The 23,822-nt window shown below is 50.5% G+C and overlaps 1 protein-coding gene across 2 annotated transcripts in view; it reads right to left on the reverse strand.

Moving 5' to 3' along the window:
* MAP3K15 (mitogen-activated protein kinase kinase kinase 15) overlaps window positions 1–23,822 on the reverse strand; it is a 113,844-nt gene that overhangs the window by 1,618 nt on the left and 88,404 nt on the right. For both annotated transcript variants that reach the window (XM_041740045.1, XM_041740044.1), the window contains 12 exons: window positions 22,294–22,427; window positions 20,414–20,541; window positions 18,385–18,515; window positions 18,042–18,147; window positions 10,258–10,415; window positions 6,901–7,084; window positions 6,079–6,238; window positions 5,490–5,643; window positions 4,579–4,764; window positions 3,833–3,938; window positions 2,773–2,998; window positions 1,111–1,223 (listed from right to left, as the gene is read on the reverse strand). In XM_041740045.1, the coding sequence (XP_041595979.1) occupies window positions 1,111–1,223; window positions 2,773–2,998; window positions 3,833–3,938; window positions 4,579–4,764; window positions 5,490–5,643; window positions 6,079–6,238; window positions 6,901–7,084; window positions 10,258–10,415; window positions 18,042–18,147; window positions 18,385–18,515; window positions 20,414–20,541; window positions 22,294–22,427 (1,786 nt within the window). The remainder of the gene's footprint in view (window positions 1–1,110; window positions 1,224–2,772; window positions 2,999–3,832; window positions 3,939–4,578; window positions 4,765–5,489; window positions 5,644–6,078; window positions 6,239–6,900; window positions 7,085–10,257; window positions 10,416–18,041; window positions 18,148–18,384; window positions 18,516–20,413; window positions 20,542–22,293; window positions 22,428–23,822) is intronic.

Raw genomic sequence — 23,822 nt, forward strand, 5'->3', positions numbered from 1 at the left:
CCAGGGCCCAGGGCGTGATCCTGGGAATCCCACGTCAGGCTCCAGTGCATGGAGCCTACTTCTCCCTCTGCCTGTGTCTCTGTCTCTCTCTCTCTCTCTCTCTCTCTGTGTGTGTGTGTGTGTGTGTGTGTGTGTGAGAGAGAGAGACTATCATAAATAAATTTAAAAAATAAAAAAAAAAACTGTGTGTTCTAATCCATACTACACAACACTCCCTAGTTGGTGGATTCACTTCCCAGAGATTAAAGGGACCACAGGTAAGGGTGAGGTTACTTGCGAATCTGATATGCTTGCTATCTGTCTACCACCTTAAAAAATAAAGATTTTATTTATTCATGAGAGCCAGAGACACAGGCAGAGGGAGAAGCAGGCTCCATGCAGGGAGCCCGACGCGGGACTCGATCCCAGGACTCCAGGATCATGCCCTGAGTTGAAGGCAGACGCTTAACTGCTGAGCCACCCTGGCATCCCTCTGTCTGCCACTTTAAATGCTTATTACAGTCTGTAAAATGCCTTTTGTAAGGAATCTCATCCTTAACTGCACTGGAAATCAAATGAGGAAATAGACTTCAGTCCTGAGATTTTGTGCCCGTGCTTATCCATCCCAGATTCCAGGAGGTGCCTGCAGCTCTTTGCTAAGTGGCCTGAAGTGGATCAGGTTTAACTTCTGCAATAAATCTGCAATCACCCTTTTTAGGTATGTAAGGGCCGTCCGTGCCCTTTGACAGGCAGTCATGTAACCACTACTGTCCTCAAGATGACAAATTTCTGTCACCCCCAGAAGTTCTTGCAGCCTTTTATAATCATTCTCCCCCCACCCCCAATTCTGATGTTTTCGGTCCCTAGAGTTTTGCCCTTAACAGAGTTTTAAATAAATATTCCACATTTAGGGGCTCATAGCATGTAGCCTTTTGAATCTGCCTTCACTGAGCATAATGCATTTGTGATTCATCCAAGTTTTTGAATGTACCAGTGGTTTTCTATTCCTGAGGAGTATTCCAGAATATACTGGAGTACTTACTGCTTTACTAGAGAGTAACTGCAACTGTGGCAAGGCTGACTAGCCATTTTAAATGGTCTCACACACAAAGCAAGTGGAAAATTTCTCACCATTAGATTTGAATTGTAACTGAAGATGATACAATTCCTGAGTTTTCCGCTCCAGGGTTTGCCGTAGAAGATTCTGGTACTCTCTTTCTTTCTGAACTAGGTGTTCCAAAAGTCTGGTAAAAAAAAAAAATGCCATTATTCAGAGAGAGCCTAACACCATTCACACTGCCTGCTTTCAGCCTGGGCACCTTCCTTGTGTTCCCTGCCCTTGAAAACAAAGTCCAGCACTCAGGGCATTTTGTCTCAATGTGTATCACAAACCAGAAGATAACCTGAGGGTGCATGCTCAGCCAGGAGGATCTGGTGAGGACAGCTTGTCTCCCTGAGTCCCATCAAGTGGCTGAAGCGAGCTCTTGGGCTCTTTCCTCCTCAGGGGAGGAAGCGAAGGAGCTTCTGACGCCAGTATCAGGAAAGCCCCGGGAGGAAGGCGGCCTCAAGCAGAGAGAGCCCAGCACTGTGCTAAATGCTTCACAGGCACTGGTCTCACATGCTCAAGACAGACCAGGTGCCCCCAGGCAGCAGCACTCTGGGCAGGAGGTGCTGTCCTCCTGCTGTGTGCGCATGGCTGAGGCATCTCCAGGACACCTGGACAGGCGTGTGTGTCCGCCATCCGCAGCTGTGACAGCTGCTGCGAGTGCTACTGAGACCGGAAGGTCACAGAAGGCCTATCATCAGTGCAGATAAAAACCCTGAGCCCATATATAACAGTTTATATTTGATGATTATAAACCTTACCAGTAAAGATTTTAAGGAAGTGCCAAGTATCACTAGCAACTTTCACGTGTCATATTTTAAAAGCTTTCAAAATTTTGCCGCCACTACCTGTTAACTAAAACTGCACATCTCTCAAAAATGAGAGAACACTCTAAGTCTGTAAAAAATGATTAGATCTGCCCTAAGGTCAAACTTCAGAGATCCCCAGAGTATATACAATGTTTCTTCCACAATACCTGTGGAATGCCAATACTTGGCACCACGTCTCCCTGTTAAATATTAATTGGCACTAGCAGTGATCATGTGGCAACAAGGCATCTTATAAGTCCACTGATGATGTGATTACCCAGAGCGAACAATCATTTTATTCATTTAACAAATATTTTTGAATGCCTACTATGTGCCAGGAAGTGAACAAAATAAACCAGCTCTCTTAGGGGGCCACCTCACGGCAATGCCAGGGTGCCCTGGCTGCAGAGGCAGTCCACGAGCGCCTGCTGGGGAATCCTGACGCATCCCAGCAAGAGGCTCAAAGAGGAGAGGGCAAACTTAGGGTCAGGGTCATGGGCTACCTGTCCATCAGATGAAGCACCAGCCAACCCTGGGCTTGGCTACTGCTGTGGGTGCAGGCTGCAGCCGCCCACCGCGGAGTCTGCTGGACCTGCAGGCCACGCCAGGGGCCTCATCTTTGTGAAAAGAAAGAAAAAGATTTCCCGAGGTGCTGCGGCCGTTAGCATGGCTGACTGCTGTGTGTGTAGCTGGTGGCAAGGCACCAGGACTCAGGGGTGTTGCCCTTAAAGGGAGGCGATCTCCCCCAGCTGAAGCTGAGAACACCCCCTGCCCACCTCCTTGGGGAAGATGCTCTTCTGAGACCTGAGAGGGGACACTCAGCAAGTCTACGGATTCCCTGACTGGCCCCGGTCATGGTACCCGCCCCCCACCCCCTACCTGTTGGTCTCCTGTCTGAGCTCGCCCAGCTGGAGGCTCAGGTGCTGGTGCTGGAGCTGCTGGGGCTGGGCCCCGAGGGCACCCGCGGACGTGGGGCTGTTCCTTCCATATGCCACACGCACTCCACTTCGAGGCCTGTCTGCTGGGGGACGGTCCTCTTCTACCTCATCCGTGTCCTTCTCCAGCCCTTCGGTCTCTGACGCAGGCTCAAAGTGGGCTTGGAGCTCTGCCAAAGGAAGGCGGCAGAGGATGGACCATGGTTAAGTGAGGCCAGGGCTGCGGGTCTCCTCTGGGCCTGCACACAAGACTGCTGGGAGCCCGGCCCGCGTGGTGCTCCATCAGGGACAGCTGACTTTGTGAATGGGGACGGGACTCCTACTCTGTTCTCTGGAGAGGAGAGAGCACCCCCAGTTTACAGATGATGAAACTGAAGCTGAATGTTACATCAGCCAAGGACAGTTTTTAAAAAGGTACAACCAGGCTAACGTGGCCTGCATTCTTTTACTAAAGAAAGGTGCCTGCGCGGAGTGAGTGAGGTGTAACGAAGTCCTGGGGTCTACCAAGCTCCTCAGGAAAGCTGGCAGAAGCTGGGCAGGTGACATGACAGGGACGGAGCAAAGTCAAGAGAGGAAGTGGCCATGCCAACAAGCTGAGCACAGGAGAAGGATGAAGTCCCCACAGGAGAGCGACCCTGGGTGTTAAGCCGCTCTAGCATTTCACAAAAGCCGAAGATTTCCAGAGCTACCACACAAGGAGTCTGACAGGAGATGGAGCCATTAAACCAAGCTTTCAGTAGGCGTTCCTGAGTGTGGAAGAGGGGTGCTGCAGGACCCCCCTGCAGGTTCGGTGCTCCCTCTCAGATCCCAGGTTCTATGTGCGGTCTCCTCGGTTAGGCCAAGGGGGCACACAGCACGGCTCCAGGGGAAGGTCTTAGCATGTCCTGAGCTGCAGGGAAGTATACAGCCCAGATGGGAAAGAGAAGATGATTGCTGGGTGCAGAGGATACTTGTGATCTTGTCCACAGCCTGAGTCTGACCTTGACTGAAAAGGCGGCACTTACCGGGGATGAGAATGGTGACCGCGGCCTGCACCGCTCGACGGATGATGTTGTCCATCGCAAACATCCAGTGGGGCCTAATTAAGTGGTTCCTCAAAATTTTATTTACCTACAAATCACAAAAATCCCGATTTCTCAGCTGTTGTACTTGCAAGCAATCGGAGTTCTTAACTCATTCTAGACGACTACTACTCTGAGGTAGAATGTCAGCCACGCTGCTCTGCGTTTCCACCTGACTTGTTTCTTCTGGAAGGAGTCTTCCTGCAAGCTGCCCCGCGTTATGCTGGATCTAGGGGATGGGCAGGGATGGGATCTCCCACACCGGGCCTCTTCACCGTTTATTCAAGGAGCATTAACTGAGCGCCTAGGAGAGGTCAGGCTCTTCGCTGGGGGGCATGGGACACAAAGCAGGACCAGACACGGTCACAGGCCTGGAGCAACTCACATCTGCACAGACATGTAAGCTGACATCCCATTCCCACTCAGCCAACGGATGCCACTTGCACCCGAGCCCTGTGAGTCCTACCCTCCTGCTCTGAGGAGCTGAATACAACCAGCCCACTCACCCGCACTTGCATATTCGGTATGAAGAAGGAACTGCTGAAACTAGGCATTCGGGTGTAAGCAGCTTAGAAGAAACAGGGACCACGGGAGAAGATAGTACTTGAACTCCACAGTACGGGTTGTGAGCCACTTCAGTGGGCTTCCTGCCTTCTAGCACATTCTCTAGAGCCACACAGAACACTTACAGCATCCTGAAATCCAAACAGTACCAGATGAATCTGACTGATGGATGAGCTGTCAAAGTCCAGGTCCACCTTTAGCTTAGATATCGTGGATGCCATCACTCTGTGTTCCGGGGAGCGGATGAACTCTCTCAGGATCCCAATTATTTGCTTGATGTGGACAACCGAGAGGTGCAAGTCTTCTGAGCTCTGATTACCGACAGTCCCCCCAAAAAAATCACTTTTATTAAGTCAGGGAGGGAGAGGAAACTCAAGTATTATGTGGACACCCCAGGTGAGAAGGGGTCAGCTTCTGGAATTTCTTCCATAGCTTTCCTTAGGTGGCCCCCTCTTCCCTGGGCAACACACACACACACCCCTGAAGCCCCCTGGGAACGGTTCCGCCCTCCTGCTGAAGCCCTCAGAAGGGCCCCACCCCTGTCAGAAGGCACAGTTCACAGTACAGCAAGTGGCCTCTTCCTAAAAAGACCTTCCCGCTTCCAAAATAAGTTAAAATGCAACTGTTTTGGTTCATAACCTTTCTCCCTACAGTGGCTGCTCTCCAGCTTCTGAGGGCAACTCTGGGTCCCGCAGCGGGGGTCTCAGGACGGGGGACTAACGCGAGTGAAGGGCAAAGGCTGGGAGCCCCAGCTTCGTGCTGCATTAGGCTTGTTCTCCGCCAGAGGGCGGCCCGGCTCCACCCACGCCCGGGTTCACCGCAGATCCGCAGATTCAGGCTTCAGGGGAGTCTTTCTTTTTTTCCTTCCCTCTCTTTATTTTCTTTTGTCTTGTTGGAAGAGGGAAGGACGTTGGGAAATACTTCTGGTAACTGGGCTAAGTTCTGGGGTGGCAGGGGCCTCGGTCCGCTTGGCCTGTTGGGGCCCTAGACCCGCGTAGAAGGCGGGACTAGCGGCGCCCCCTCCGACTGCCCCTACCTGGACCACGCACTCCTGCAGGTTGGAGGCCACCTGGTTCTGCTCCTCCCAGAGGATTTTGTACAGGATGGCCCGGCGCTCGCTGTCCTTGCGCAGCAGGAAGAATCCTGGGTCCCTGTCCTCCGGGGACGGAGCTGCGCTCTCGTCGGGCACGCTGCGGACGAACGCAGGCGCACATGGCTCAAGGAGCCACGCCTGACGGCGGGGAGGGGCTGGGGGCGCTCACCGCAGTCCCCACGGCAAGGTGAGGCTGCAGGAGGCAGGCCGGTGGACAGAGGAGGGGTTTCCTCTAACCGGAGCACCAGTGTTTGGGGGGGGCGAGGGGGGATATAAGGGGCCGGTGGGAGGAGGGACAGAGGGGACAGAGGGGGAGTGAGGAGGGAAGGAGGAGGGCGGGGCAGTGACTGCAGTGCACCTGCTGCCCCGCTGCCTCCCCGTTGCTCCCTGGCCTGACTGCTGCCTACGGACGGTGCAGAGAGCAAGCAAAAGCCCCTGGCGGCTGCCCGGCTTTGACCTGGGAGGTATCTGGCCCCTGGTGGACACGAGTACCCCTCACAGGCCCACCGTGGGGGGGAGGGGTGGGCCGTACCTGAGCAGGTGGCCGAGCTGGTGCTGGGGTGCCTGGGCCTTCTCAAAGAACGCATCCAGCTGGGCATCAGAGTCCGGGGACACAGAGCCATGCTCGCTGCTGCTGCTGCCCATGGGCTCCCCTGACGAAGGCAGGGCCAGGGCGGTGCCCCGGGTGTTCTCTGTGTGGGGACAGACCAGGAGGGGGGAGGGGATCTCAGATGGCCCCCCCAGGCCAGGTGACCCACGCAGGGGCCCGCTAGGCCTGCACTGCTCCACCGCAGCAGGCCCATCCATCACCCAGGGGTCCCTGAGATGTAGGTTCCTCTTCAGCAGGTCCGAGAGAGGCCCACGACCGCATTTCTAACCAGCCCACAGGACCCGCTGACACAGCTGGCCACACTGGGGGCAAGATGCTGAGCCTCTCTGTCCTGACTCCATCCACACGGGAGTGGGGGGGGGGGACAAACAGCTTCCTTTTCAGAGGCCACTTTTATGTCCTTCGCAGGTAGGACTTATTGCCCTAAAAGGGGTCACTTGGCTTCAGTGGCCTGTAGGGCAGCTGCCGCAGGCAAATCCCCTGATGTGCCCCCGCAAACCAAGGTCGGGGGCCGCACAGGGGAAAGGCCGGGCTCTGCCGTAGAGAAGACCCCAAAGCCCAGCCAGGGCACCTCTGGCCTCCCTCCCTGGCACAATCCCAAAGGAAAGACTTTAACAAGGAGGGTACCGCTGTCGCCTGGCGGGCTCCCTGTGCCTGTCAGGAAATCGAGGGCTGCCCGCTCGCTGAGCAACAGAGGAGCCCGGGCCTCCAGCACGGCACCCCAGCTATCCGGGTGCACCTCACCTGCTGGCTTGAAAGCAATTCGGTTCTTCTTGCCCTTGTTCACCTGCCTTAAGAAACCCTCTTTGAGCAGCTCGGCGGCAGTGGCACGTTTGTGGGGGTCAGGCTCAAAACAGGATAAAATGAAGGCTCTGGCGTCAGTTGAAAGGGCTTCTGGAATCTCCGGGTGGATCTTAAACATCCCCACCTGCATTTGGGAGGTGACAGATGTGACGCTGAGGCCTCAAGCACACACCTTCCCTGTGAAGCTCCAACCCCTGCCATCCTTCGAGGGGTTGGTGGATGAGATTATCATCGACGACTCACCTGCCTGGCCTCTTGGGACCTGGCTTTGCCCAGTAGGTCTCAGGAAAAGTGGTATCACAGGAGTCTCAGAGCCTAAGCCTTAAGAGATCGTGGGGCCTCTGTCCTAGTCCTCTTGGGGCCCTGAGGGCACCAAGCATGGAGGCTCAAGAGTTTGGGGTTGGAGGCGAGGGAACACAAGTTACTAATTAAAGGACCCAAGGTTTCAGTTAAACAAGATGAATATATTCTAGGGGCATGTGGGTGGCTCAGGGGTTGAGCATCTGCCTTCTGGCTCAGGGCGTGAACCCGGGGTCCTGGGATTGAGTCCCGCATCAGGCTCCCCACATGGAGCCTGTTTCTCCCTCTGCCTGTGTCTCTGCCTCTCTCTGTGTGTCTCTTATGAATAAATAAAATCTTAAAAAAAGATGAATACATTCTAGAGCTCTGTTCTCCAACACCACACCTACAGTCAGCAATCCTGTAGTATGCACTTCAAAGTTTGTTAAGGGGGCAGAGCTCATGTTAACTGTTCTTACCACAATCAAAGTTTTTAAGTCCAATTTTAGATTTTGAGAACACCAGATGCTGGATGGAATACAACCCCCAAGATGTGAAACGCAGGACACATGCCAGGTGGCACACCTCACCTAAGGGGCAGGGAGGGAAGAGCACTAGGGGCCCAGACAGAGATTCAGGACGAGCACCCCGAGAAGAAAGGAATGGCTTGCCTCCAGACTCTGAGAAAACAGAGAACAAATGTGGGCAGCACCTAGGCACCCTGCCAGTGCATTCTTTTTTTTAAAAAAAAAGATTTTATTTTTTATTTATTTACTCATGAGAGACCAAGAGAGAGAGAGAGAGAGAGAGAGGCAGAGGCGGAGACACAGGCAGAGGGAGAAACAGGCTCCATGCAGGGAGCTGATGTGGGACTCGATCCCGGGTCTGTAGGATCAGGCCCGGGGCCGAAGGCAGTGCTAAACCGCTGAGCCACCCAGGCTGCCCTAGTGCATTCTTTCTAAAGGTGCCTTGCTATTAACCACAGGACTCCCTGTATTAGCCCGCTAGGGCTGCTGGCACCAAGTACCAGAAACTGGGTGCCTTACAACTGTGGAAATTTATTCTCTCTCCGTGATGGCAATACTCCCTCTGAAACCTATGGGGAATCCTTCCTCGCCTCTTTCAGCTTCCAGTGGTGTAGACACTTGGATGCTCATGGGCTTGGTTAGTATCACCTTGGCCTTCCTATCATCAGCCCCTGAAGTTTTGCTCAGTACCAACTAGTCTCTATCCGGAGGCCTGGGGCGAAGCTGTGGGTAAGATCTTTCAAAACCCCAGCTGGCTGCATCACAGATCAACACTAGGGATGGGGGCAGTCACTGCTGTCCTCCAGCCCTGGTGCTCAGGGTCTTGTGGAGGTTGTGGGTGCCAGAAGATACTTGTTGACTTGAGGGGTTGGCATCGGAGCTGCCTGACAGCGGCTGGGAGGGTGGAAAGCTCTGAGAACCTTCTGCGGGGCCCAGGCTGAGGGGAGTAGCCACGGCACCCGCAGCGCAGAGGACCCAGGCTGCGGAGCGGCCTCCACTCAGCCCGTGGGCAGAACCCTGCACCCACACCTGTTAGTTGTTTCGCTATAGAGTGAGCTGGAGTGTCCGGCAAGATGCAGGCTGCCAGGTCCCGGGGCAGACAGGCTGAGAGGCCACCACGCCCGGCAGAGAGGCAGGAAGGCCTCTGGATCCTGTTCTATCCAGCTGCCTCAGTGCACAGTGACCTCATGGCCGTGAGCAGTGAACCCGCTCTCTTCCTTCTTAGCCTTGACTGAACAAAAATGCTCCATGGGAGGCCAGTGCTGCCAATGCACTCTTAAGGCCACAGCCTCTCTTCAACTTCTCCAAGCATACACAGGGCCAGAAGCCGCAGACCTGACCTTAGACACAGGGGCTGCCCCAGTGTCAGCCTCCCCTGGTGTGGCAAATGCATCCCTTCCCAAGGGAGCAGGCCTGCCCATAGTGGCCAGTCTTATGTGGGCCTCACCGCATGGGGTGCCCTTCCTGTCAGCTCTGGGAGGGCTTTAGGCTGACAGAGTAAACACCGTCTGCTATGGTTTCTAAACCCAGTTAGAAACCTGCCCTTCAAAGACACAGACCTGCGTGGCCTCTGAGCCCTACCTAGTGTAAGGGCAAATACACATTCGAAGTAAGAGGCTTCTTCCTCCCTGGGGAAAAGGAGGGAAGAGATCCCCTCTCTTTTACTTAGAGCACTTACTTTAGAAAACGTCTAATTCCAAGTTCTTGGTCTCTTTGAGATGCATGTGAATCTCTTTTCAAAAAGCTGAATAAGCGGGCAGCCAGGGTGGCTCAGCGGTTTAGCGCCCCCTTCAGCCCAGGGCCTAATCCTGGAGACCCAGGATCGAGTCCCACGTCAGGCTCCCCACGGGGAGCCTGCTTTTCCCTCTGCCTGTTTCTCTGCCTCTGTGTCTCTCATGAATAAATAAATAAATAAAATCTTAAAAAAATAAAGCTGAATAAGCCTCTTGCCAAGAATGTCTCAAGGACCTGGGGGCCAACTCCTCCCGGAAATGTCAACATCAAGGAGGATATGTCCCTATCTCCTAGTTTCAGTGGGAAGGGATGGTGGGAAGGGACGAGCCCAACTTCAGTAGTGTCTTGCTCCAAAACTACCTCCTGTCCTAAAGATGGAGTTTATTTTCCTTTGAGTAAAGCCAATTAGCTAATGCAAATGGTCCTCCCAATTACCAGGTGCCCCCTGGACATACTAGAGTGACCAGTGACGCTATCCTGTCCATGCATGTGAGGCCTCATCATCATTTCCTTTGACAACACGGGTGCGAGGGGTGGTGGTACTGCTGGGCTCAACAGAAGAACAAGTTCTTTCTGTCTTTGCAGCCACTTAGTGGATGGCCTTGTGACATGCACCACATTCTGGTTTAATGGTTATTCAATAACAAAACTCTTTTCTTTCTCTTCCCCTTTGTGGAGAGGTTTCTAGAGTGGCAAATTTTCTTTCTGCTCATTATTTCCCCACCGCAAGCAACCTCAATCACCAAACAGGTCTTACTTTGAACATTGCTGCCTGCGGTTCGCCGAGCTCATGGAACGGAGGCCTGCTGGTGGCCATCTCGATGATGGTGCAGCCCAGGGACCAGATATCAGCTGGGGCACCGTACCCGCGAGGTCCCTGATCGATAATCTCAGGTGCCATGTACTGCAGCGTGCCTATGGGGAAAAGATAAAGATCGTGGGCACCCTATTGCTCAAAAATCTAAGTGGAACATTAGGAAACAAGTGTGTGAACTTCAACCTCTCATTAAATTACAGATGGAGCCTGCTCTCAGGCTTACATGATATGGTTGCATCCTTTCTCATCAGAGACCTGCAACATGCCTTCCTTTGATACTAGTCACGTGGAGAGAAGATCGCTCAGCTCCTCCAAGGATAAGTGGGCCCCGATCCAATACAATAAGCACACAGTAGGGCGCACCAGATGCAGGGAAGCATGAGAGGTTAGAGACAGCGCCTGACCATTAGGAACTGCCTCGGGAGGAGATGGACAAGGTGACGATGCTGGGGGTGGGGGCAGTGGGACAATGGGGGTAAGCCTCAGAAGAGCGGGGTCCGAGAACGCGGATGAAAAAGTGCTCGATTCTGCCTGCAGCCAGTTGGGAAAAGCTGTATCTGGATCAACTTGGTTCTCTGCGACGTAGATGCCAAGACAGGATCAGATACAGGAGAGAGTTACTGGGGAGAAGCACTTGAGGGAGAACAGGGAGGGAGCGGGAGGAGCAGGGGGAGCGGTCACCCTCAGTGCCAATGCCACGCGTGGGAAAGGGGAAGAGGGGGGAAGAGGAACAGCCTAGAGACCACTTCACCCAGGCCACTGGAGAGTCTCTGACCACAAGCTGCCCCCTGGAGGAGTCCCACATTCTTCTAATATCTCCGCCATGCTCAGTCACTGGCCAGGAGTGAGCAATCAAATTTTAGGTTTTTCCTGAAACTAAGGCTGAGGAAAGCAAGAGCAGAAGACCCCAGACGCTGGCAAAGTGGTTTATCGCAGGCCGAGAACTTGCAGATGATACGGGCCGAGCTGTGAAGAGAGGGCACTGATGCCCAGGGCAATTCAAGTGCCTGTCTCAAGACCGTGGCCGGGGAGACTGAAGAAATGAATTTAAATTTCTCTTAATTTTTAAAAAATGCAAACGAATTTAAGGTCAAATATAAATCGGGTCGGGTCCGCGAGCTCCATAGATCAGTAGGGCACAAGCGCTAGCTTTGGTTTTCGAGGCTGAAGAGCCGGGAGGGAAGTGTCCGGCTGCCTGCAGGCTCACAGCACTTGCTGCGTGGTTAGGAAATCCCAGAGCCCCAGGACCGGAACCTCCAGTGACACAATCCCCCGCCCGGGCTTGCGCCGCCCGAATAATGAAGGGAGAGGCCTCGGCAGAGGACGTGCCTTCTAACTAGCTCCCGACCCCGCTGATCATGGAAGCGCTTAGCGGTCAGCTCCCAGCTCTGCTCTAGGAGGCGGGGCCTGGCAGGACGCTGGGCCGGGAAGTGCCGCTCGGCTTCTCCCGCAGCTCCCTGCAGGCTCCGTCACCAGGGGGCGCCAGAGCGCGCAGCGGCGCCCTGCCCCCGCAAACCCACAGAACCAGGAAGGAGGGGTTACCTGCTCCCCGACATCTGCCGCTGTTCGTCTGCAGGAGCTTCCCCTTGGGCCCTCAATGGCTCCAGCAGCAGTGCTTGGCTCCAATTTCTAGCTTTTTGGGGGGTCCCTTCCTAGTTTCAGAACCAGCTGCATCTTGCCCCGCCCCGTTATCTGTTCCAGTCCAGTAACGCCCTCCCTGAAAGGTTCAAATTCTACCTTCCTGGTGCTCCCGCCAAGCCGGAGGAGGATAACTCAGTCCCAGTGAACAGTTCTTTCTACTAAATTCTCTCTAAAAATAACTGGGGTGATTTTGATTTTCCTGCCTGGATTCCCAACTAACACAATCACTAGAGGTTAATTTTTTTTTAAAAGATTTTATTTATTCATGAGAGACGCAGAGAGAGAGGCAGAGAAATAGGCAGATGGGAGAAGCAGGCTCCATGCAGGGAGCCTGATGTGGGACTCGACCTCGGGACTCCAGGACCACGCCCTGAGCCGAAGGCAGGCGCTAAACCGCTGAGCCACCCAGGGATCTCCCGAGGTTAATTTTTTTAAGGTAGGTTTGTTTGTTTATTTTTAAAGATTTTATTTATTTATTCCTGAGAGACACACACACGGGGGGGTGCGCAGTGGGCAGAGACATAGGCAGAGGAAGAAGCAGGCCCCATGCAGGGAGCCAGACGTGGGACTCGATCTCGGGTCTCCAGGATCAGGCCCTGGGCTGAAGGCGGTGCTAAACTGCTGAAACACCAAGGCTGCCCTGGTTTATTTAAAGTAATCTCTATACCCAATGTGGGGCTGGAACTCACGGACCCCAAGATCAAGAGTTGCATACCCTTCCATCTGAGCCATCCAGGTGCCCCTAAAAGTTAATTCTTAAAAAAGCAAGAGAATAAGTTTTTACACAGTTATGCGATGTAGAAAATAGTGCCAAGCCAAACTGCAATGGTTTAATGACCCTGGTCGAGTAACTGTCCACTTCAGCACAACTGTTTCAAAACTGGAGGATAAACTCCCTGCATAATGCTAAATTTGGATATTTTAAAAAAAGATTTATTTATTTATTTATTCATGAGAGAGGGGTGGGGCAGAGACACAGGCAGACAGAGAAGCACACTCCTCGCAGGAGCCGGATGCGGGACTTGATCCCCAGACCTGGGATCACACCCTGAGCCAAAGGCAGACGCCAACTGCTGAGCCACTCAGATGTCCCTGGAGATTTTCTTTATATGGAAACATATACAGAACATCACCTTTTATAAAGGCAAGGACTTAGTAATGACATCCATATTAGTTATTTATTGCTATGCAATAAATTACCCCAAATGTCAGCAGCTTAAAACAAGAGTTAGGATCTCACACAGCTTCTAAGGGTCAGAATCCAGGAATAGCTGGGTCGGGTGGATCCGGCCCAGAGTCTCTCATTAGGCTGTGGCTGGGGTATCTGTTGGACTGTAGTCATCTGAAACCCAGAATGGAGCTGGAGGATCTACTTCCAAGCTCAGGTGGGGTTTGGGAAGAGGCTTCAGTTTCTCACCACATGGGATCTTCCAAAGGGCTGCTGAAGCCATGGCTTTCCCCAGAGCAAGTGACCCAAAGATAGCAAGCAAGAAGGATGCCACACTGTCTTTTCTGACCTAGTCTCCAGGTCACATACCGCCACTCGGCCTTCATCTGTTCATTAAAGTGAGTCACTAGGTCCAGCCCACATTCAAGGGGAGGGGATCACACAGGGCTGGGAATGGCGGGAGGTGGGGGCCACGGCGGCCACCTGAAGGTTGCTGGCCACAACGCCTGACTTCCCGTTAGTACACAACGGCTTACAAAACCTCTCCACGTAGCGCTGTCTCCATGACTCTCACAGCTCGGTAAGGTTTGGCAGAGGCACTATCTACTGTGATTTCCCCGTTTTATACATGAGGAAAAATGAGGTTCAGTGAAGGTAGGGGATACGCTCAAGCTAGCACTCAGGGCTTCTGTCTCCCATCTGGAGCTATTCACCATGACATCGCCGGCAGATGCACGGAAGCTAGGAGGAGCACAAGTGAAGCAAATACTGCCTGAACAAAAGGGAACTTGATGCAAGGATTTCCAAAGCTGCAATGTGATTCCTTCCCATATAATTGGAAGGTGTAAAGCAGTAAGAGAAAACCGGGTGCCCCGTTTTATTGACTACCATATTCACAGAAAAATCACCCACTCACAGTAAGCATCCTGTGGAGACCGATCCACACAACTACTTCAAATAGTCAAAGGACTGTCCCCAAGCCATGTGCATGCTGTGGGTGGACATCAGCTGCACCAAATGGCTTCTGTTGAGAAACTAAGTAAAGATGCCAGAGGGGGGTGGGGGAGGCATCTGAATAATGCAGAAATCCTGGGAAACTTGCTTGCCTTTAATCTGGCTCTCTTAAGGGCATCATATCCTTTCTAAACTGCATGTCCCCCAAGGTGTGCCCACACAAGTCACTCCATCAGCCAGCCAGCCAGCCATGACTCTCAGGTATCTACACCGGAGCAGGGGTGTGGAGTTCAGAACATGGTGACAGGATACCCGCAGGGACTGACCCAGCCCCCTGGGGACATGAAATGGATCGGCAGCTCCTCAACAATTGCCCAAGTAGGTTTTTCAAATTGTCAGTGAGGGAAATGCGTGACACAGGAGAGTAACTTAGAAGTTCTGATTGATGTGCCAAGATAAAAGCCAGACACCAAGGCACAGGGTGAGAGACTGGCAATGGGGCCATGTTTCCAAGGGGGTTTCACACAACTGGTTACACACCTGGCAGGGCCCTAGCCCAGGGGCCTTCTACTCGGATCAAAGGGTGAAAAAGGTTGAGAAGAGAGACTGGAGGTGGGAAGTACTGAAAGCTCCTTCTTTAGACATTGCTGTGCCCAGTGCAGAGCTTGAAGTGGGGCTCCATCTCAGGACCCTAGACGATGGCCTGAGCCAAAATCAAGAGTCGGATGCCCAACTGACTGAGCCAGCCAGGCGCCCCTAGGGTCTTTTTAAAAGGAATCCTGCTCAAAGGCCATATCTCACGGCCTGAATCCCTCAGGAGAAAAAAAGGGAGGGGTGGATACGATGTGAGGGGTGAGGGCAGCGGGCAGTCAGCTAAAGGACAGGTCTCTGCCCAGGACATGGGAGTTGCATTCAGAAGGACCCAGCAGGAAAGTGTTGACGGTAACCATAAGCCTGTCCCCGAGCACACAAATGCAGCTTAGAACAGTACCAGTCAAGTGACAACCTTCTGTGTTCCCTTACCTCTCCTTCCTGCAGCTGGGGAGCCAGGAAGGAGGTGGGAGTGGGGGGGCTAAAAGGCGACACTCCGGGCTGCTGGCTGCCAGACCCGCAGTGACAGGGTAAGAGCTCTGTCCCTGGAACGAGGACCAGAGTGTTGACAAGTAAATTATCAGGGCCCCTTTTAATTACCCAATTCAGACTGTTTGCTTCTTCAAGTGCCATTAAGACTTTCTCTCAGTTGTCTAAGGGTAGCTGGCAAGGTCTCGGGAAAGGACTCCTGCCCTGGACAGGACGCGGAGGGCAGCGGGAGACGAAGACGAGAAGACTTTTATGATTATAGCCTCTGAGTCTGACAGGTTCAACATGTTAGTTACCAACAGAAACTTGATTCTCTCAAAGCCTCCTGCCAGCCCTAATAACCCGGGACTTCTAAGTACAAAATTAGTATTTATTTTATTAACAAATATTCCCATTGCACTTGCTGTGTGTCAGGTACTGGTCAAAGCACTTTACCAATATTAACTCATTTAATCCTCATAAAAACTCTTTGAGGTAGTACCAGGAGGATCTCCATTTTATTTCTGGAGAAACTATGTATGGCACAGAAAGGTGAAGTAACATGCTCAAAGTCACACAGCTAGCAAGCAGATGAACCAGAATTTGAACCAAAGGTGTTCACAGCCATAGACTGGAATAGAGTTCCTGCCCCAAGATCCACTCCTAGGCATCTACTCAAGAGGGATGAAAACTTAGGTCTGCACAAGAGCTTGTCTGTGACTGTCCATAGTAGAATTGTTCACAATAGTCAAAAAGTGGAAATAATCTAAGTGACCGGTAAATGGATAAGCATGGAATCCATACCATGGAATACCACTCAGCCAGAAAAGGACCGAAGTACTGATACATGGCACTGCATGGATGGCCCTGGAACAGGTGCAAAGTGAAAGCAGCTAGGTACATAGGACCACCGGCTCTTCCATTGCATGACATCTCCAGAGCAGGCTCATCTCTGCAGAGAGCACATCCATGGCCACCTGGGGCTGGGGTGGGGACAGGGACCACTGCAAGGTGGCACAGGGACCTTTCTGGAGTGATAGAAAGCTTCAAAAACTGGACTGTGGCAAAGACTGCACAACTCAGAAAATGAGAAACCACCGGATCATGCACTTCAAACGAGTACATTTTCTACCTCAATAAAACTGTTAAAAAAAAAAAAAAAACAGAAGCAAAGACAGTTGACCCCAGCCATAATGGCCTTGCTCCCATTCTAGCTGGTTTACATCTACAGTGAAAACCCTTCAGAGGCACACAGGAGGGGAGGCTTCAGTGCCAGAAGTTGCCTTAGCCTCTGGCTCTTTCCAGGCTCCAGACAGCCTCTGGGCATTTGCACGGAAAAGCCCCTCCACGTCCGCAGGCATCCAAGCAGGGCTCTGCAGGAACCAGCTGAGAATTCTTTACAGAACAGCTCTGTGTTGCAAAGAGTAATGATATGCAGGGGAATTTCCTACCCCAAATGAGACCCCTTCTTTATCATCCCCCAAACACCCCTGCATTATTTTGCAATGCAAAATTCATGCCTCCTCAAGCCAATTACTTGGGAAAATGTGATATGCGATAATGGATTATACATGCATTTTCTTTGTGAATTTTTTTTCCTCCTTGGGGATGCTAATTACGAGATAAATTGTCAAGGGTTTGATGTTTTGAAATAACTCCTTGTCATATCAGAGACCCTCTTGCTACATACTGCCAAGCTAATTGGTGGCTTCCAGAGAGGAGGATATAAGTCATTTTCAATAGGGGTAATAAAAAAAGTGCCAATCATACATGCATAGACGCTCACATAGACATGTTGGTGCGTGTGTATTTATATCAGAAACAAAAAATGAAAATTCAACACACTCTTCCTTTGGGAGATGCCGGTGGGGTCCTTGGTGTAATATTTTCCCATTTTGAGGTGTGTGCACCTCCCTGGTGTTACAATCAAGATATCATTCCTGACTAATAAAAGTTCTCTTTAGATAGGGAATGTGTCTCCACTGTGGGCGTCCAGTGGTCAACATACAACAACACTCTTGTTGAAGAAAAGTTTTTCAAAGCTGAGACATTATTCACTAAAGCCAAGGCCAAATCTGTCCACTCCACAGATCTGGTGCTCCGGGGATAGAGAACAGCCATGCTTCTTTTATACAGCTTACTTCAGAGCTATAATATTCTAAGCAGTGTTTAATTCCATCTAGCAGGATCTTTGTGGTCCTTTTATTATGCCTTAGGGGACCAGAAACCTTTACTTATTCAGAATCAGTACTTTTTATTTCCAAGGACCAATTCCTTTAAGCAGGAATTTCAAAATGCCACAGGCAGCTTTTCGAACCTCATTCGACTCCCTGGTCTTGTAAATGGAAAGCTAGTTGGTCATTTCATGCCACCCTTTGAATCCAGTCCCTCTCGACACTTACGTGATTCTATCACTGACACACGGAGAAGAAAAGCCGACCCCTCAAGCCCACCTACAACACCATATTCACCAGAACAATCAGCTTCCCTTGGAAACCTAACCGTATCAAAGCACCACGGATCCGAACGCAGGAAGATAACAGGCTATTTTTAGGATAGACCAGTAAAGCACCCTCATGAGTTGTCTGAGGACTACTGTGATCCAGAATTATCCACCACGTTCACTTAAAAGAGATGCTATTTTGCTAAATGGTTAGAAACCCTCAGAAAAAACCTCAAGGAGAGCACCACACCTAACCCAACCTTTGAAGACAGAGACGACAGTAAGGCAGTATCGTGGCCCCAAGCAGCTGGCTCAGTGCACCATGATGACAAAGTTCAAACCATCTGACGTTGGGGACCATGCACGGTCCAGTCTCATTACTGACCGGCCACACTGCACCAAGGGGCTTAGGAGACACGACTCCAGCATGGCCACCCACCCCAGCCTTGGCCCGCTTACCAGTAAAAGTTTCAGTGCACGGATTCACTCCTGCGAGACGTTTGGAGGTTCCAAAATCAGAGATCTTCACCATGCCACTGTAGGTATTCACCAGAACGTTGTCACCCTTTGGAAAAGGAGCATCAAGGGCTTAAAGACAGATTTCAACAAGCGAGCATCAAACAGTTTTGGACCTTAAGAAACGGTCACAAGCTTCTAGCAAGACTAGACTTGGCCCTCTGGGGGCGGGCGTGCTCAATTCTCTCCCTCCTTTGAGCCGATCAATCTGCAGACACCGCCAGCCGGCAGTTCACACAGTCCGAGGGGCACAAACGAAGCCTCGGTAGCTGAGACAAGCACATACCTTTATGTCTCTGTGAACGATCTGGTTTTCATGGAGATACTTAAGGCCTTCCAGGATCTGCCTGGTGTAGAACTTGATGGTGGGCTCCTTTATTGGCCCCCACTTTGATCGCAAAAGGGCAGAGAGGCTTCCTGGAAATGGATACAGCAAAAAACGGATCAGGGCAACGAAGATTCGATTGTTAAGACATGAAGCGAGGTGAGGTTCCTACCCCCACATCAGCCATCAGGGCACCGGCACAAGGCTAAGTGCAGTCTCTCCTCCCTCTGCTGCTGGACTCCCAGACATGCAAGCCACGTGACCAGAGAAGGCCCCGCACGGGGAGGGTGAACAGGAGCCTCCAGCGGGCTCTGAAAATCCATGGGGCTCCTTTTGGGTTTAGCTCTGGTAAGTGGCACAAAGTCAGGAGAGCACAATGATGCGCAAATGTCTTGGCCATTCTACTTGGGTTGAAGCACATTTTCTACCTGGCCCTGAACTCACAGAGGGACAGGACCAGAATGAGGGGCCATTTAGGGAGACAGACTAGGATCAGAGGAGGTTGGGTCTGTTCATCCTCAACAGGAGGAGCCCCTGCACCGGTCACAGGGCAGGACCGTCTTTAGGACCCTCGCCCTTATTATATGAAACATCGAACCACTGGGCCCGAAGAAAATCGACCTTCACTGTATTCTGACCATGTGTTCCAGGGGTCACTGTGCAGGCCCTCAGGCATCGGCCAGCCTTGGCTGGACACCTTACACAGTGCTAAAGGAACCCTGCTATGCCTCAATTTTTCCATCTGTCAAAGGAGATGTGCGCACGTTTCTCCAATTTTGCTGTCAGCCTTAAACCCTTGGAACGTCAATAGCCACTGATATTTTCTGCTAGACTAGGAGCAACTTGAGGGAAGAAGAAACTGTATTTTATCCTTAATGTAACCTTCAAGATATAGCCTACTGCCCAGCTCTCAATACATAAAGTCAGCCTCTTGGTAGAATAGTAGGCTCTTAATAACTGTTGGTTAAAGGAAATGAATACAGATGTCTTTTTAAGATTAATTTATTTGAGAGAGAGAGCGAGCGTGCGTGCGTGCATGAGCTGCGGGGGCAGATGAAGAGGGAGAGAGAATCTCAAGCAGACTCTATGCTGAGCATGGAGCCTGATGTGGGGCTCGATCCCACGACCTCGAGATTATGACCGGAGCTGAAACTAAGAGTCGGATTCTTAACCAACTGCACCACCTAGGGGCCCCTGAATATAGATTTCTAATGGGAGTTTTTGTGTTTGTATTCAGATCATAATTATCATTGTTATTTTTTTTAATGAAAACTTACTGAGCTCTTGCTCTCTGCCAGGCAGCATTTTAAAAGCTTTACATACAACCATCTCATGTAATCCATCCAACTACTCACTGAGCTAGGGTCCTTATGGCTCTAATAATTATTACAACGCCAAACATTAGAGTAATTATTATTACTCCAATTTTACAATTCATTTATTCCATCAGAAAACTGAGGGGGCATAGAGGTAAAGAATTTGTCCGAGGTCACACAATTTGCAGACGGAGGGGCCAATTCAAGCTGGACACTCCGGCTCCAGATCAGAGGCACTCTACCCACGCACTGATGCCACCTGCATTTGGGAGATTTTGTAGATAAGGCCATGGTGTTTGATTTCACAGCAAACATGTTATTTTGCAGTGTCATTTTTAAAACCGCTGTCCCCTTGTCTCCCAACAGTCTTTAAACTCCTAGACTGTGAAGGCTTCAAGGTTGGAGACTATGCTTTATTCATCTGTCTCCAGTGCTCAGCTCAGCAGCTGGCACTCAGTAGATTCCTCAATGAATATTTGATGACTGAATTAAACCACAAACAGACTATTTATGTGACATTGAAAAGTTTGTATCCAACTCCTCTGAGAAACAAATGTTCTCCAACTTCTAAAAGGTCTGTCACTTTTTAAATGGCAAGATGGATGATGATGTTCACATTGTATTTTCATCAGTGGCTCTCAGTGTGTGAGACCAGAATATTAGTGATTACTCACCCCCAGGCACCTGCTCCATAAATATCTTAATGTAGCCGTCCTCAGAAACGGAGCCCAGGTACTGAACAATATTGCGGTGCTTGAGGTACTTGTGCAGGGCTATCTCCTCATGCAGAGGCTGAGAGTACCTAGTAAGAAAGGCAAAGCCAGCATCACCTGCCAGATCCTTGGGGCTCGGAGTCCACGTGGCATTGTGCCAGAACCTGCCCTGCTGGCCATCCCTTCTTTCCAGAAATGGTCTTTCCCTTGGTTCTTATGAGAGTACTCAGGTTCCCATCTGTAAAACGGCACCATAATACCAGCCACACAGCACTGCTGAAGGCCAAGGTGTGTCGTGTCTCAGGCACCCACTGGAGTGCCTGACATACAGGAGGTACTCAATGAATGGCTGCTCTTGTTAGGGTCTGAACTCTCCAACTATCCTTTGCTTCTCTGAGCAGGCCTCCTTCCTTTGCCTCGTATGAAGAGTGGTGTTCCAGAAGGTTCTGTCTTCAGCTGCCTTCTAGTCTCATTCAGCAGACTCACTCTACACTATAGCAAGAGCTACCTAATGGACCTCTTAGCCCAGCATCTGGTTTCTTTTATCTTTTCTCCTCTGGCTGCTATGTTTGCTCTTCCTGAAACACATGCCTCATCAGATCACTTCTTTTCATCAAGTCCACAGAAAGACCATACTGCTCACCATGGCACATGAGGAACTTCAAACTCAAGTCAGACTACATCTTTTGAAATGTTTGCCTCATTTGAAGAGTGCCTCCACCTCCATCCTACATTCAAGTCTCAACAGATAATTTGTTGTTCTCTGAATATACTCTGGGTTTGAACAGCTCTGTTCTTCCCTCAGCATAGAATGCTCTAGCCTCCACTTTTCTGCAAGATGGACTCCTACTCATTCCCTCAAAAACCAGCTCCAAGATGATTTATTTCCTCAAACTTACAACTCACTCAGGAAAAGTGATTCCTCTCCTCTATTGCACATACATTCTGTGCACCCCTCTCCTGTGGCACTTGTCACTGTGACCCCTAGGTAAGGTATCTGCATGCCTGACCAAACCAGGAGCACCCTGACATGAGGCCAGCATCCTAGGCACCTGTCAGTCCCAGGGCCCAGAAAAGGTGCCCAACAGCCACAAATTTAGAAAACGGGACAGAAACAGTCTCTAAGGTCTCCTCTAGCTCTAAAATTCCTGGAAAAACTACTGGTGATGAAAAGCTGAACTACTGCAACCAGTCTAAGGAGATGGGACATGCCAGCAATTTCCCCCCAAATACAACCGTGCCACTGTATCTGGCATGAGCCTAAGAGACAGAATAGTAGACAAGGAATTCAAGAGACTGGACCCTGGTCTTGCTTCTTCATGTCCTTGGAGAAGTCATTTAATCTTTCCTAGCCTTACAAGAAGCTAGATGAGTTCATTTCAGGACTGGCCTTTCAGCTCAAATATCGTAATATAGAATCCCATTAAAAATGAAAGGCCAGGGATCCCTGGGTGGCGCAGCAGTTTAGCGCCTACCTTTGGCCCAGGGCGCGATCCTGGAGACCCAGGATCGAATCCCATGTCGGGCTCCCGGTGCATGGAGCCTGCTTCTCCCTCTGCCTATGTCTCTGCCTCTCTCTCTCTCTCTGTGTGACTATCATAAATAAATAAAATAAAAAAAAAGAAAGGCCAGATGACTGAATGAGTGAATAAATGAATGGATGAATGATGAAGGGTCTTCCAGCTGCCAGAAAGCACTTGTAAACCCATTCCTAACAATTCACTGACCACCAGGATGAAGGGCTGTTTGCACGTGTGCATCGGTATCTGGCACTGAAGGCAACATGCGGATGTCACCTGACCATGCCACTGGAGCACGGAGCTACTCTCACCCCAACTTGCCTGCTGTCTCTCTCTGGGATTTCCTTGATGGCGATTCGCACTTGGTTGCTCAGGTCTCTTCCGGCATACACGATCCCGTACGTGCCTTTCCCCAGCACGACCCTATCGCCGTTCGCATCGTGCTCATACGCATACTGAAGAAGGCAAAGCAACAAGATCAAAAAGCACACCACTCCTGGTGGAGCCCCATAAGAGCCTAAACATTGTTCTGCAATTTTCAATTTATAAATAACATTATTTGAGTACCAGGCAGGTCACATTCCTTAGTTTATGTAATTTCCACTCAGTAATTACTCTCAAAGGGTAGAATTCTCACTCATATATTTACAACATGATTTTATGAGATGGAATTAAAAAAATTAAAAATACAGCTCATATGTAACTTAGTGGGCTCAGCTTTTGGAGATTTGGTTCCACTTTAATGCTGCAATTTAAAAAGACTTCTAAGTATGTCAAGAATCCCAAAGAGGTGCCTTCTTCTTAATCCTTCATTAGCTTCTCAGGAAACCAACCTCCTTCTACAGCCCAGAGAAGAACTGAAGGTCAATAAAATTAAAATTGTCTTAATACAAAGCATGTATGCAGGGCTTTCCCCTTTCAGGTGGACAGATCCAGCATCAAACACACCACATACATTCTACCTATAATCACCATTGTCATTCTGTTCCCCCAATCTCATTATCAAAAGTTGTTGTACAGCTGCATTCTAGTTGGTTCTTTCCGAGGATTAAAATAAATGTAACTCTCAAAATTACATTTGAGCAATACTTGCTTCTGTGGTTTCTATGCTCCGCTGTGCCTACTTCCAGAAATGCACAGAATGTGTGTGGGTCCCGTGTACTTCGAAGGATGTTCATGACACTCAAGATCACTAACAGGTGCCCATCACATCCGATTTACCCAGACATCAGCCTCTCCATACAAGGCTTCTACCTCCCACCTTTCTCGGCCTCCTCATCTGTCACCTTCAAAGTGCATCACTCAACTCAATTCCACAACAAACTTTGATTCTAAACTAAGAATTCAAGTACCTGAGCCAATTATTAAAATAAACCTTTTTGATATTTTTCTGAAAGAAACCTCAAAGACTGAATTTCAAACTAACTTGATAGTAAAAAGCTCATTAAATTATAATCAATGGGAGGACCTGAATTAGTGGCAAATCTGAATAACTGTGCAAATAAACACACGTATAATCAGGTAATAACTAGACTAGAGCGGCAGTGCCCAAAAGAGCTTGGGATTCTCACACCTGTCAGACTGCCTACTAGCAAAAAGAGAAAAAATGAGTGTTAGTGAGGATGTAGGGGAAAAAGAACCCTTGTGCACTGTTGGAGGGAATGCAAATTGGTGCAGCCGCTCTAAAAAAGTACAGAGATTCCTCAAGAATTAAAACTAGAGGGAAGCCTGGGTGACTCAGTGGTTTAGCCCCTGCCTTTAGCTCAGGGCATGTTCCTGGAGTCCCAGGATCGAGTCCCACGTCAGGCTCCCTGCATGGAGCCAGCTTCTCCCTCTGCCTGTGTCTCTGC

This window comes from Vulpes lagopus, chromosome X (assembly GCF_018345385.1).
Source record: "Vulpes lagopus strain Blue_001 chromosome X, ASM1834538v1, whole genome shotgun sequence".
Classification (NCBI taxonomy): Eukaryota; Metazoa; Chordata; class Mammalia; order Carnivora; family Canidae; genus Vulpes; species Vulpes lagopus.